General features: G+C 59.0%; 1 protein-coding gene and 1 non-coding gene across 2 annotated transcripts in view; one reads left to right on the top strand and one right to left on the bottom strand.

Moving 5' to 3' along the window:
* The window catches only part of LOC128138545 (deleted in malignant brain tumors 1 protein-like), a gene marked incomplete at its 5' end in the record, with an annotated part of 387,383 nt that extends 374,468 nt beyond the window's left edge, over positions 1-12,915 (bottom strand). Inside the window, 4 exons of the mRNA XM_052779749.1 lie at positions 10,640-10,954; positions 11,311-11,625; positions 11,712-12,038; positions 12,618-12,915. Coding sequence (XP_052635709.1) covers positions 10,640-10,954; positions 11,311-11,625; positions 11,712-12,038; positions 12,618-12,915 — 1,255 coding nt within the window. The remainder of the gene's footprint in view (positions 1-10,639; positions 10,955-11,310; positions 11,626-11,711; positions 12,039-12,617) is intronic.
* TRNAF-GAA (transfer RNA phenylalanine (anticodon GAA)) lies at positions 3,001-3,073 on the top strand. Its single transcript has one exon. It is a non-coding gene; the product is annotated as a tRNA-Phe (tRNA).
* Positions 12,916-13,302: the final 387 nt, after the last annotated feature.

Below are 13,302 nucleotides of genomic sequence, written 5' to 3' on the forward strand. Positions count from 1 at the left end.
TCCCTCCTTCGGGCGGGCACTCGAACTTATTAGGCTAATGAGCAGTTTGTGAGCCTTTGGACTTGGGGGTCATTTGGGGAGTAACTTCTCCCTCCCTGCAGATGTGGCCATTGTTTGATCTTTGTATCAGAACAGCTTATCAGAATAGGGAGCTGAACACCCTCCAGCAGGCCCTCTCCCTCCTGTTGCTGATATCTGATCTAATGGGCTTTTCACCTTGTTTCCTTGCTGTGCAGGCTTTGTCTTTAAGCAGAACTTGCCCCACCACAATGTTTGAGACATTAACTCTTTCAGTCTCTCACGCAGTACAAAACCAGTAACTCTTTTTATTGTAATACCCTACAACTCCTCATGCTGTTCTCTTGTGGTGATGGCTCACCACAACCAGGGTGAGCCACCTCCATGCAAACATTAGGAGTGGACCAAATGGAACTTCAGTCCAGGGGGACCTTGAGAAACAAACTCTGGGATTCAGCCAACAGAAACCTCTTAAGTTTTACAAGAAGTGACTGGTCCTGCACTGGGGGAAGCATAACCCCATAAACCAGAGGCAACTGGAACCTGATTGGATGAGCAGTGACCCTCAGGAGAATGGCCTGAGCACTAGAAGGGACACCATACAGGCTAGTGGTGAGCGCTCACCGTGAACAAGGCCAGCTGGTTAGGTGAATGTAGTAGGATGAGCGTGGCCACCCAGACATCTGGAGTTTTCATCCCTCTCCAGGGAGCATTGGTGTGGCCACACCTGGACTAGTGTGTCCCCTCATGGGAATTCCTGCTGTAGGCAGGTGGGGAGGAACAGAAGTGTGCCCAGAGGAGGTCTGAACATGCCCTGCTGTATTGGCTTTGTGTGGCAAGGTTTTGGTAACAGGGGGTGTTGCAGGGGTGGCTTCTGTGAGAAGCTGCTGGAAGCTTCCCCCATGACCGACAGAGCCAATACCAGCCGGCTCTAAGACGGACCCGCTGCCAGCCAAGGCCGAGCCAATCAGCGATAGTGGTAACGCCTCTGTGATAACATTTTTAAGAGGGAAAAAAAAGTTGGGACAGACAGAAATGGCAGCCGGAGAGAGGAGTGAGAACATGTAAGAGAAACAACCTTGCAGACACCAAGGTCAGTGAAGAAGGAGGGGAAGGAGATGCTCCAGGTGCCGGAGCAGAGATTCCCCTGCAGCCCGTGGTGAAGACCATGGTGAGGCAGGCTGTCCCCCTACAGTCCATGGAGCTCCACGGTGGAGCAGATATCCACCTGCAGCCCGTGGAGGACCCCACGCCGGAGCAGGTAGGTTCCCGAAGGAGCCTGTGACCACATGGGAACACCACACTGGAGCAGGCTCCTGGCAGGACCTGCGGATCTGTGGAGAGAGGAGTCCACGCTGGAGCAGGTTTTCAGGCAGGACTTGTGACCCTGTGGGGGACCCACGCTGGAGCAGTGTGCTCCTGAAGGACTGCACGCTGGGAAAGGACACATGCTGGAGCAGTTCGTGAAGAGATGGAGCAGTTCGTGAAGAACTGCAGCCCGTGGGAAGGACCCACATTGGAGAAGTTTGTGGAGGACTGTCTCCTGTGGGAGGGACCCCACGCTGGAGCAGGGGAAGAGAGTGACGAGTCCTGCCCCTGAGGATGATGAAGCGGCAGAAAATAATGTATGATGAACTGATAGTAAACCCCATTCCCCGTCCCCCTGCGTCGCTGGGGGGTGTTGGTAGAGAATCTGGGAGTGAAGTTGTGCTTTGGAAGAAGAGAGGGGTGCAGGGAAGGTGTTCTGAGATTTGGTTTCATTTCTCATTACCCTACTCTGGTTGATTTGTAATAAATTGAGTTAATTTTCCCCAAGCTGAGTCTGGTTTTGCCCATGACGGTAATTGGTGAGTTGATCTCTCCTGTCCTTATCTCAACCCACAACCCCTTTGTTACATTTTCTCTCCCCTGTCCAGCTGAGGAGAGGGAGTGATAGAATGGCTTTGGTGGGCAGCTGGTGTCCAGCCAGGGTCAACCCACCACACCTGCACTTTAGGTCCTGTACCCCACTTTTGAAGACCACTTCCATCTCCACACAACCCCAGGAACATGCTGACACTGGACAATCACCATGCTCTCCAGGCAGCTCCAGATGCCCCTCCTAGAGGATGGGTGTCTTCAACAGCACCTGTGGGAAAGCCCTGGGTACATCCCTCAATTACACTCATCACCTTACCTGTCACCAGACACTGAATGGTGACTCCTAAATCCAGTCCTATGTCTTTAAAAGGCTTCAAACCTTGAGATTTTTACTCCACAAAACATGGAGGAAGAGGAACTTCAGAGGTGCAGTTCCTCAGGCATCTTTGTGGAACGAGCCTCGCCCGAAAGCAGTGCACCGCGGGCATCCCATATAATTACAGAGATGCTATGAAAGAGGCCAGCTCTGAGCCACTCTTAGACACTTTTATAAGGGAACTAGGTGAGACAAAGTAGGTTCATGCCTCCGATGAAGTGGCACAAATCCAAACATTTGTGTATTAACATAATAACCACGAATGACAGTAACAACAGCCATAACGATAATAATAATGATATTAAAAACAAAACAACAGAACAAAACAAACAAAAAGAACAAACCAAGAAATCCCACCCTAAACAAACAAACAAACAAAAAGAGCCCAAACCAATCTGGAATCAGACACTTTGTGAATCATTTGTGGAGAGAGGTAGTAGTTCCACCAACCCCACCCTTCTTCCACCTTCAGCTTTGGCAGCTGCGTGTGTCTGGCCTGCCCACTTGCCTTCACCACTCACCTTTGTAACTGAGGCCCCACACATATCTTGGCACTCCCACTGTAAGCTGGCACCCACCCCACACCTGGAGTCTACCTGGCCATGGAGGCAGGGAGAGGCCAGGTCCCCTCTGCCCGGCGCTGGGCACAGCTTTTCCCTGGGAATGTCCCCAAGGAGCTCTCTTCATGTGAGTGTCAGCCTGTGGCCTGGCAGGGGTGGAACTGGGACAAGGGCTGATGGGGCAGGGCTGAAGTAGCTCAGCTGGGAGAGCGTTAGACTGAAGATCTAAAGGTCCCTGGTTCAACCCCGGGCTTCAGCAACGATTTCCTCCTGTAGATTTTTGCACAGACTGCATGCCTTCTTCCAGCCTGCCCTGGCCCTCCTCGCTCCTTCACCTCTTGCCAGAGCACTGCCCATGCACTGTAGCTGCAGATCTGCAGGTTAGAATGAGCCTTCCTCTTGCACTGCAAGCCCCCAGCCTTCCCCTGGACAGGACTCTCTATTCAGTGCTTCTTTGGGGTGATCTCCAGCCATCCCTCCTTCCCTGCTCCACAGCACATGGCATCTCTCCTTCGCGGGGTCTCTGCAAAGACCCTGTCTCTCTCCTCTTTGTCATTCTCGATGGTGCACAGACTGCTCCCCTTGTCATAGATGCATCACGGGAGAGGAGCTGGCAGGCATCAAGGGGATGGAGCTCAGTGGAAGAGCACCCGCTTCGTGTGAGGGAGGTCCTGGGTTCAATCCCTGGCATCTCCAGGGGTGGTGCTTTTGCCCTGACTGCCCAGCCTCAGGCAGGTGTGGGCTGGAGCTCGGGCACTGCTCCTCTCCAGGCCCTGTGGGCCTGCCCTGCCCACCCAGGGCTTGGCTGTGAGGTGGGGAGGGCTGTGGGAGGGCTGTGTGTGCTGCCTCTGCTGAGCCCCCTCTTGGAGGAGAAGCAGGCAGCTGTGCTGGACCTGAGCCCAGGTCACTGCCCTGCATCCACGACCCACTCCACCCACCACCCAGGGACAATGCTTGGCAGCAGACTGTGCCTGTGAGGAGACCTCAGGGAGGGGATAGACAGCAGCAGCACGCTAAAGAATCCTTTCTGCCTGCACTGAGACATGTGGTGTGAGTGTGCTGGTCCAGCCCAGGTGTCCTTTGCGACCAGAGCCACACTGCCTTGCTGGCTTTCCAGGGGTAAGGGTCTGAGATTGTAACGTCTCCAGTTGGAGATCCCACACCACAGGGGAAGCACTCTGTGCCAGCAGGTAAGGCTGTCTGGGCTGGACAAGCATGGGCAGGGCTGTTGGACTCTCAGCTGGAGTTTTCCTTCCACCATCGCCACTGGCTTGAGCAGAGCCTCAGCTCAGGGAACCTGGATCTGCTGAGGTCAGGCGCAGCCCTGCAGAGATGGGACTGCTGGGGCTGGTGCCCACCTCTTCTTCCTGGGGTGTTTGGTGACTCCATCCACCCTGTGCTGGTAGGATCAGGGAGTCACAGGTCTGTCCACAGCCATGCACAGGCAGTGAGGGCCAGGAGACGGTGCCTCGGCTGATCTCTGGCAATAACCCCCACAACCAAAATGGGGCATGAGACATGGACTTTCACTGCAGCATGCCCAGCACCCTGGTGAGCCAAAACTCAGAGAAATAAGGCTGCTCTCCTATGGGCTTTAAACAGCCAAGCTCTGCCCAGCATGGGGCCTGCAGTGCTGAGACTCGGGGGTCTCACTGTGACCCCCCTCAGGCAGGTCCTCGGGAGCTGCAGGAACAACCACAGATCTGGGCTACAGCGACAATCTTGCTTTGCTGCAGAGAATGGACCCAGCCTGCAGGGCCAGACTGTTCAGGTCCCCAAATGCCATGAAACAGGCTCTTCCTGCTCAGGCCTGCTGCCCCCCTCAAGCACACACAGGCCTGTGGCTCATCTCCCTAAGGAGGAAGAGGAAAATGTCTGCCAGGTGCCAGAGTAAGGGAGAAATATTACACCTGTGGGAGGGCAGAGCTGGCAGTGAGGTGGCACAGGACAGGCACTGGGTTCCTCTCCCCAGTCCCCAGTTGTAGCACCTTGAGTCTGCACGTCAGTGTCCATACTGTCCATAGCCACCACCATCCTCTGTTCAGAAGATAACATTCCCCCCTTCTTCTTCACTTTTATACCTTCCTTCTCTGAGATGCAGGACTGGAGCTTGCCCCCATGGGAGTTTTCCAGGGGATGGAGTCTGTGTTTGCAGTGCCCCTGTATGTCACCCATCACCGTGGGGGTCTCACCCTGGGAATGCTGCTCTCCCATGGGGTTTGCCAGCAGGTGAGCTCTGGGGTATGGGGCAGAGAGATATGTGTGCCTGGGCTTCTCCCAGATCCCCCCAGGATCACCCCAGGGGTGGAGGAGCTCCCAGCAGGGAATGGGGCAATGCTGAAGTGGGAAAGGATGTTGGCGACAGGCACCTCCTCCCCGCTTCTCCTCTAGGGCCAGATCCTGCTGCTTGCAGCAGTACTGAGCTCCAGCAACTCCCCACAGGGAACCCTGCCACAGACAGCCAATGCACCTTCCAGCCCGCAGCAGAGGAGCCTTTTGGGGAAGTGCCGGAGGGGTGTGGAGACCCACCAGCAGGAGCAGGGAGGGCAGTTTGGGTGCCAGGTCCTGCCCAGGTGTCACTGGCTGCTACATAAGAAGTTTCTGTGCCCATGGGCGCTGGGCAGGTGAAAGCCACAGCCAAGGGAGAGGAACCCTGGCTCAGCTCCCAGCAGTGCCTCTTCTAGGGGAGGGACACAAAATCTCCTCTGCCATGGAAACGTGCCCACGTGAGCATCCTCCCAGATGAGCCCTTCTCCAGGCCAGGGACTGGACCACGGCTTTTGGCTGTAGCACACATCTCCTGGGGATCTTTTCTCCTCCCCCTGGCCCTCCAACAGTGCTGGGGGAAAGGTGCCCCCGTCCCCCCCTGCTCCCATCCCTCTTCTTCCTGCACACAAGTACCATCCTGACACAAAACCAAACTGACATCCCTGGCGAGTCAGCAGGACGGCAGGGATGGGGGCTGGAGGAGAGCAGGAGGAGGGGGTCCCAGGGCTGCCGTGGGGCCTTACAGCCTCTGCTGAGGAAGATGGCAGCTCAGTGCCTTGACAAGAGTGCTCAGGATCTGCACGGGCCCAAGGCAGCAGGAGCAGCCCATGGAGACTGGGGCCCTGGCAGAGCATGAGGAGAGGGAATCCCCCCCCCGTGTGACCCAGAAAGCGGCTCTGCACCCTGTCCTGGGGCAGTGGGGAGCAGAGCTGCCTCCTAACCATGGTGGGAGGTAATCCATGGGCCATGTTCCCCCCTGGGGCTGGCTGGGGTGTTCAGGGCACTGCGGCCACCTCAGGGCTCACTTCTGTGGGGCCGCAGGACAGGGCTTACCCTGACACGGCAGCTCTGTCATGGCCTCTGCACTGTGGGACCAGCCTGGGGCAAAGAGCAGCTGGGAAACCCTAGGGCGAGGAAATGGGTGCTCCCACTGCAGTGCATCATGGGACCTATCAGAGAGCCATTTTGACTAGAAACTGCCTGTGGCCAGTAGGATGGAAATGTCTCTGTCAGCAGGATTATTCCCCAGCGACCATGGGCTCTCGCAGCCCCGCAGCCCAACCCCAAGCCTGCTGTCCCTGAGACATGCCCATTTCCCCACCTGCATAACTTTGTTCTCTGCTCCTCCTTCTCAGCCTCAGGAAGATGCCCTGACACCTGGGCAGGCAAGCACCAGCTCCGGGTCAAAGCTGAACACAGCTGTTGTATTATGAACAAAGATGATGAACAACATAAAAATGGGAATAAAAATAGAGGAAACTCCAGGTGGTTTCTGCTGCCAATGGGACAAGGGACATGGTTCCCTGCTGCTCACGGCTCTCCCAGCTCCACAGACCTCTTCTCCCTCCTGGCTGCACCCAGCTGCACAGCAGGGAGGGGCTCTCATGGCCTGGGGCTCTGGGACTGTTGTGCACAGAGCTCTGGTGTCACAGCCCTTGTGTCCTCAGGGGGATGTGCCAGAGACACCTCTTCAGCATCATCATAGCCCATGCTCCCCAGGGACAGGGGCCACGTGCCTCCTTCAGCTCCAGGGACCCCAGCACTTCTCCGGGAGTGCAGGCTGGGCCCTGCAAGCAGCAAGGCAGGACAATGCAGTTCGCCCCAGGGGGTCTATGCATCATCTTCCTCCCTGCTCCTCACCACATTCAGCTCCTTCTCCCACCCCTAGTCCCTCCAAGGAAAACTCCCGGGACAGGTTCCCCCTTCCCAGGAGGCTGGGGTCTCAGGACAGCAGAGAGTTGAATGGCACCAGGGATGGCACCCCAGGAACCAGCAGTGCTAAATTTGCCTCTCACCTCTGGGGGCATCCCTGGGCTCTGCACCCTCCTCTGGCTCCCTGGGCATTTCCCTGTCTCCCTGCCCAGAGGCAGCGTCCTCCTCCGGATGAGAAACCTCCCTGGCATCATCATAGCCATCCGCTGGGTCACCTCCAGGTGGGACAAGAACATCTGAAAGGAGAGGGGAGCTGGTGACAGTGAGAAGATATGTCCTGCGCAGCAGAGGATGGGAAGATGTGCAGGGACACAGGTCTGAGACACTGGTGTTGGCAGCACCACAGGAGACCCCCATGTCCTCCCCATCTCCAGCAGTGACACTGAGTGACACTTCTGTCCATCACATGTCTTCAGGGAGATCAACTCCTTCTTGCCTCTGTTACCTGGTGCTGATCCCAGACCATCCTCCTCCTCGCTGACCCCAGGGTAGGACTGCAGCTGGGTCAGGGACTCCTCTGAATAGGAGCCTGGAGAGATGCACGGTGGGTATTATGAAGTGAGCCCCACTGACCTGGATCGTGGTCAGTGCTGCTGGGGAATGGGGACCCACAGAGGTGGGGCTGCATGGGGAGGAGGGCTGGGAAATCACCCTGCCTCCCTGGGGCAAACCCTGTCTCAAAGGTGCTCCCAGAGCTGCCCTAGGACAGTCCCTTCCTTCACTCCACGGGTGTCAGATGGGGTGCAGGGGCAGGAAGAGAGGGGATGTCCAGCGGGACAGGCAAAGCTGTTTTGGAGAAAGCTCCCCTCCCAGGCCCAGGACCTGGATGCTGTCTCCCCACAGATCACATGGCCCCAGCGTCACAAGGACCACGGGCCGGGGGATTTAGGGAATCAGCCCTGGGTTGGGGCCAGGGGAAAGGGTCCTGCAGATGTACCTCCAGGGATGACCCTCACCCACCTGAGCGCCCAAACCTTGCCTGCTTCTCCCACACTGGGCTGTAACCAATCTCCTCGTACACAGCCTCAGGGAACATCACCTGAGCACTCCTGGAGCCTGGGGACAGAGGCAGGGCTGGCACAGGGACAGGCAGAGGGGTAATGGAATCACACTGCGCTCCCGCAAACCTGTTCCTTGGGCCAGCCCAGAACTGGTCTGACTGCACAGCCCCACTGCACTGTCCAGGCACATCTGCCACATCCCCAGTGAGGGCAACATCTCTGTGGAGATTATCTGGGGCAGCGTCCCCCTCCCATTGTCCCTTCGGAGACAGTGCTCATGCCCCTCTGGCCCCTGGGTCATGCACCCCTTGTCTGACCCTGGAGCAGCTCCCATGTTTCCTCCACCTGGAGCTTTCCCCTATCTACCCCATGGGCATAGAGTAGGGCGCATGATCTGCCAGGGGTTGGGCAGAGGGGACAGCCTGGGGGCCTGACACCGAGGGGATGGACCCTGCTGCCCTGCACTCCTCCCATCATCTCCCTTGTCCCACAGCCCCCCCCAGCACTACCCAGAGCATTGCCAGGCTTGGCCATCTCCCCTCTGCTCACATGTCCCCCAGCCCCTCTCTGCCATTTCTCTCCTCACCCTATCATTACCTCCCCCCACCTCTGGGCTCTCTCCACCCCTGGGCTCTCTCCACCCCTTGCTGCTGGTGCCCCATGGCCAGGCAGTCAATGGGGTGGTGCATGGGACAGGTGGCAGCACACGGTCTCATCCCCCCAGCTCTGCCTGTGCCCCTCACTGACACCCCGCAGACCTTCCAGGAGGTATCTCCCCCTGGGACCGCTGTGGAAAGACCAACCTCTGCGCCCAGCCCTGGTGCTTAGTGCTTGCCCAGCCAGGAGGGCCAGGAGCAGGCAGAGAAGGGCCCCCAGGATGATGCAGATGATGACAGGCACTGAGACTCTCCTGCTGCCAGTTAGACGGCCCCGGGGGGAATCTGTGTGGGCAAGAATACGGAAAGGCCAGCACCAGGCCTGGGTGAGGTGGAAAAAGCACCATTCCTGATGCCCATCACACAAGGCAGCAGGGGGTGGATGGCCCCAGGGATGAGCGATGGAGAAGCTTCTACCCTGATGAGTAAATTACAACCTTCCCTACCCCCCTCACCACCAGACCAGTGCCTTCCCCTGGGAGTTTCACACCTCAGCAAGGAGCCCCTTCCACCCAGCTGTGGGTCACAGTCTGGCCCTGGGGATACCCAGCCGCAGGGGGACATCAAGTTACCTGCTTGGGGTGGGGATGCTGCTGTCCTGGGTGTAGCTGAAGAGGAGGAAAAGGAGAGCCAGGCTGAGAAGGTGGGTGTGCGAGTACCGGGGAGCCTCCTCCCCAACACACTGTGTGTGTGTCTGTGGATGTCCCTGACACATCCCACCCAAATTGCCCCTCCTGTAGTGCTAGAAAGAGAGGCCAGGAAAGGGCTCAGTGACTCTGCTCTGGGTGGCAGGCAGGAGGGCACAGGCAGCCCAGGGGATAACCCTGGGGCTGCAGGGCCCCACGGGCAATGGCCAGAACACATCCAGTTCCACCGAGGCTGCTCCCACTTGGCACCAGGCTCCTGCACTCTGCAGGAACATTCTTGCTCTTGGGAGGTCAGAGGCCGTGCCAGGACCAAGGGGGCAAAAGGTCTTCCCCAGCACCCTGCCAATACCTGAGCAAGGGGTCCCAGCCCTGCCACTCACCTGAGCAGTTCACCGCAGCATCTTCCTTATGCCGGCAAGCACCACCATCCCCAGGCCGGGCCCAGCAGTCCTGCAGAGACAGCTCTGTCCCCCGGCACTCCACCTGCTCCAGCCAGATGGGGCCCGTCCCCATCCCAAATGCAGCCTCATGCAGGGCAGACACCGCGGGGCCGCAGCCCAGCTGCCTGCACGCCACCTCAGCATCCCGCATGTCTCAGGAGTCGTCGCACACCGTCCCCCAAGAGCCACGGTGCCAGACCTCCACTCTGCCCGAGCACCCGTCCTCACCTCCCACGGCACGAATCTTCTCCCTGTCTGGAGAAGGCAAAGACCTCCCATGGCACTGAGACAGCAGGCAGAGCCCTGCCAGACAAGGAGCATCCACAGAGGACCAGCTCCCTACCTGTGCACTTCGTGGAGGTGGGGCACGGGGCCAGCGGGATCGAGGGCATTTCTGGGCGTCTCCCTGAAGAAGGAAACACTGTGGTGAAAGGGCTGGTTCGGGAGATGGAGCAGAAGAGAGCAGGACTGATCTCTGCTTGTGCCTCCCTCTGCCATCTCGATCACAGCAGCAACTGAACCCTGCTCATTGAGGGGACATGCACAGAATTGTGGGGGGACCCCAGCTGCTCAGCCCCAAAAGGTCCCTGTTTAACAGAGCAGCAGGAGCGTGTGTGTGGAGGGGAGGCTCTTCTGAACCCTGTCTGGTCTTTTCTGAGACCTCACCTGGAGATGCCTCTGCCTCCCCCAGGCGCTGCTGGCAACCTGGGTGGCAACTGCTGCTGGACGTGTGTGGCTGTGATGGCTTTTCTGCCACCAGCAGCAGAAGGGACTGACATGGAAAGGAAAAGCCCCTCCAAGCTCTTTCTCTGCATTTGCCTGTGCTCAACAGGGAACAGGAGCTGGAGTGACACTGGGGTGCCCAGGTGGCTCAGAGTTACCATTGCAGGTGATGTGGATCTCCTCTCGTGGGTCTTCACATGACTGTGGGTTCCAGGGAGCAGAGGGACACTGCCAGAAGGAGCTGGTTTTCTCCCCACACTGCACGTAATCCAGCCACGTAGGGCCAGACACCCTTCCATAAGGCAGCTGTGTTTCCAGGGATCCTCCGTCCCCACAGCCCAGCTCCTTGCATGCCAGCGACACTGTGTCGAGAGTCATCAAGTTGGAGCAAATGCTGCCCCACGTCCCGTTGTAGAAAACCTGCAGGCGCCCGGAGCAGCCATCACTGTTCTCCAGCCTCAGAGCCACGAACTCTGGGAAGAAAGGCACCAAGAGGGAACAGGCTGGTCTGGGGCTGTGGGAGCCAGGACACCTCTGCACCCCCCAGGCCCACAGCTGGGTAGGGCCATGGCCAGTACATCCCCCTTGCACCCAAGGGTAGACAGAAGCCCCTGATGGACAGACACCCTGCCCTTCTTGCTAAACCTCGGGGATGGCTGAGCTCCCCAGGGACCCCCAGTGGGACTGAGGGTACCCGTGCATGGGTGACCACAGGACATGCTCTGGCAGGAGCTCAGAGGCAGCCAGGGACAGCCTTGGCCATGCCCGTCTCTCCTTGTGTCCTGGCCTCCGCGAGAGCCAGGCTCCCACTACAGCTCCCACCACAGACCTGAGCAGATGACTCCCGCATCCTCTTTGTGCCCGCAGTCGTGCTGCCCCCAGGGCCTGGCAGGGCAGTCCCAGAGAGCAGCTTCGGCCCCAGAGCAGTTCACGCCATCCAGCCAGATCTGCCTGGAGCCTTCCCCGAACTGAGCGGAGCCGGCTGCCTCCACTGCCCCTCCACAGCCCAGCTGGTGGCAAACGACGGCGGCATCAGACAGGTCCCAGCCATCGTCACAGACAGTCCCCCAGATGCCCTGGTAGTAGATCTCCACTCTCCCAGCACAGTGCCCGGACCCGTTCACCAGCCGGACCCTCCGGCTCCCTGTAGTGGGCAGAAACCCCAGTTGCTGTCAGGGGCCGGCTGCCCACCCACCCCATCACCTGGGGGGCCCGTGCAGCACCGCTCACCCCAGCAGATGACTCCCACGTCCTCCGCAACCCCTGCCGCCGGTGCACTCTCGGGCAGGGAGGTGTTGCAGAGGGCCAGGCTGGCCTCGTGCCCTGCGCACCGGACCCCTCGCAGCCCCACAGGGCCGGTCCCTCGCTCAGGCTTTGGGGGGTTGTAGGCTGTCCCTGCCTCTCCGCACCGCAGCTGCCGGCACACCACGCTGGCCTCCTGCATGTCCCACTGGTCATCCAGGACTCTGCCCCATGTCCCGTTCTGGAAGATCTCCACTCGTCCATCGCACCGGCTCCCTCCACCCACCAGCCGCAGGGATGCAAAGCCGGCTGAGCCTGGGGAGAGCAGAGATGCCACAGCCATTGGTGGCACCGGGGAGCATGGCATCCTTCAGGGAGCGGGGCGAGGGGGGATTTTCCCACCAAACACAACAAGATTGAGCCTTTTGCTGATGAGAAGCGAGGGCAAAACCTGGGCCCTCTCTGCAGCTCACAGCCAGGTCTGCTGCTGCTGGGGGCACCCAGGCACCTGCTGCCTGGCTGGTGGGATGAGGCTCTGCAGAGCTCTCTCTGGGGATGGGATGCAGTTGTCTGCAGGCAGAGGGATGGAGCACAGCCCTGCAGCCCTGCTCTGGCCTTGTCCCACAGTAGGAGAATGGAGGAGCCCAGGCCTGCTGGTGGTGCTGGGGCCTAAGCCACTGCCCTGGGGGCAGATGCCTGCCTCCATTCAGCCCTCAGCTCTCCCAAAGTAGAGCGGTCACTCTGAGCAGGCAAAGCCCTCCAGGTGGCTCCTGGGGAAGCCAGGGTTTCTCCAGGGAGAAATTCAGCCTTGCACTGCTGTGGGACCCCTGCTTTGGGTGGCCACGTCACACACAAAGGGCAAATGGTGTTATGCAGCATTTTTCCAGCACTCACCTGCGCAAACGACAGCAGCGTTGTTCCCGTGGGAGCATGGTGAGGCCCCCAGGGTGATCACTGGGCACTGTCCCAGATGGGCTTCTGTCCCATCACAGTGGAATGAGTCTCTCCAGACAGGGCCAGTCCCTCTCCCAAAATGCTCTCCTCCAGGAACGGACTCAGCAAACCCGCAGTTGAGTTGACGACAGAGAACGTGGGCATCCGAGAGATCCCAGTGGGAGGCACAGAGGGTCCCCCAGGTCCCCAGCACCTGGACCTCTACCCTCCCTGCACACGCTGTGCTGCTGTTCACCAGCCTGAACCCTGTGTATTCTGGGGACAGAGGAGGAGGAGAGAGGGTGGATTGGTGCTCGTGTACCCTCAGTAGCTGGCGGAGAGGCTAGATGGACAGCATGCCTTTCTTCTTCTGCACTATTTTCATGCTGCAGACAATCCCATCATCCCTCCTGCCCTCACAACTGGCCCAGCATGGTCCTTGCTGTGTTCCCCAACCCCTGGCACAGCCCTGGTGTTCAACACCCCTCCCTGAGTCCTTACGTGTGCAGGTGACAACAGCGCTGTTTGCGTGGGTGCAGGGCTGGTCCCTGGAGGACCCTCTGCGGCAGGAGAAGAGGCGGGATTCATTCCCCACACACTGCAGCTCTCCATCCCAGATGGGACTGACCCCTTCTCCAAAGTGAGC

This window comes from Harpia harpyja, unplaced genomic scaffold, assembly GCF_026419915.1.
Source record: "Harpia harpyja isolate bHarHar1 unplaced genomic scaffold, bHarHar1 primary haplotype scaffold_55, whole genome shotgun sequence".
NCBI classification, from domain to species: Eukaryota; Metazoa; Chordata; class Aves; order Accipitriformes; family Accipitridae; genus Harpia; species Harpia harpyja.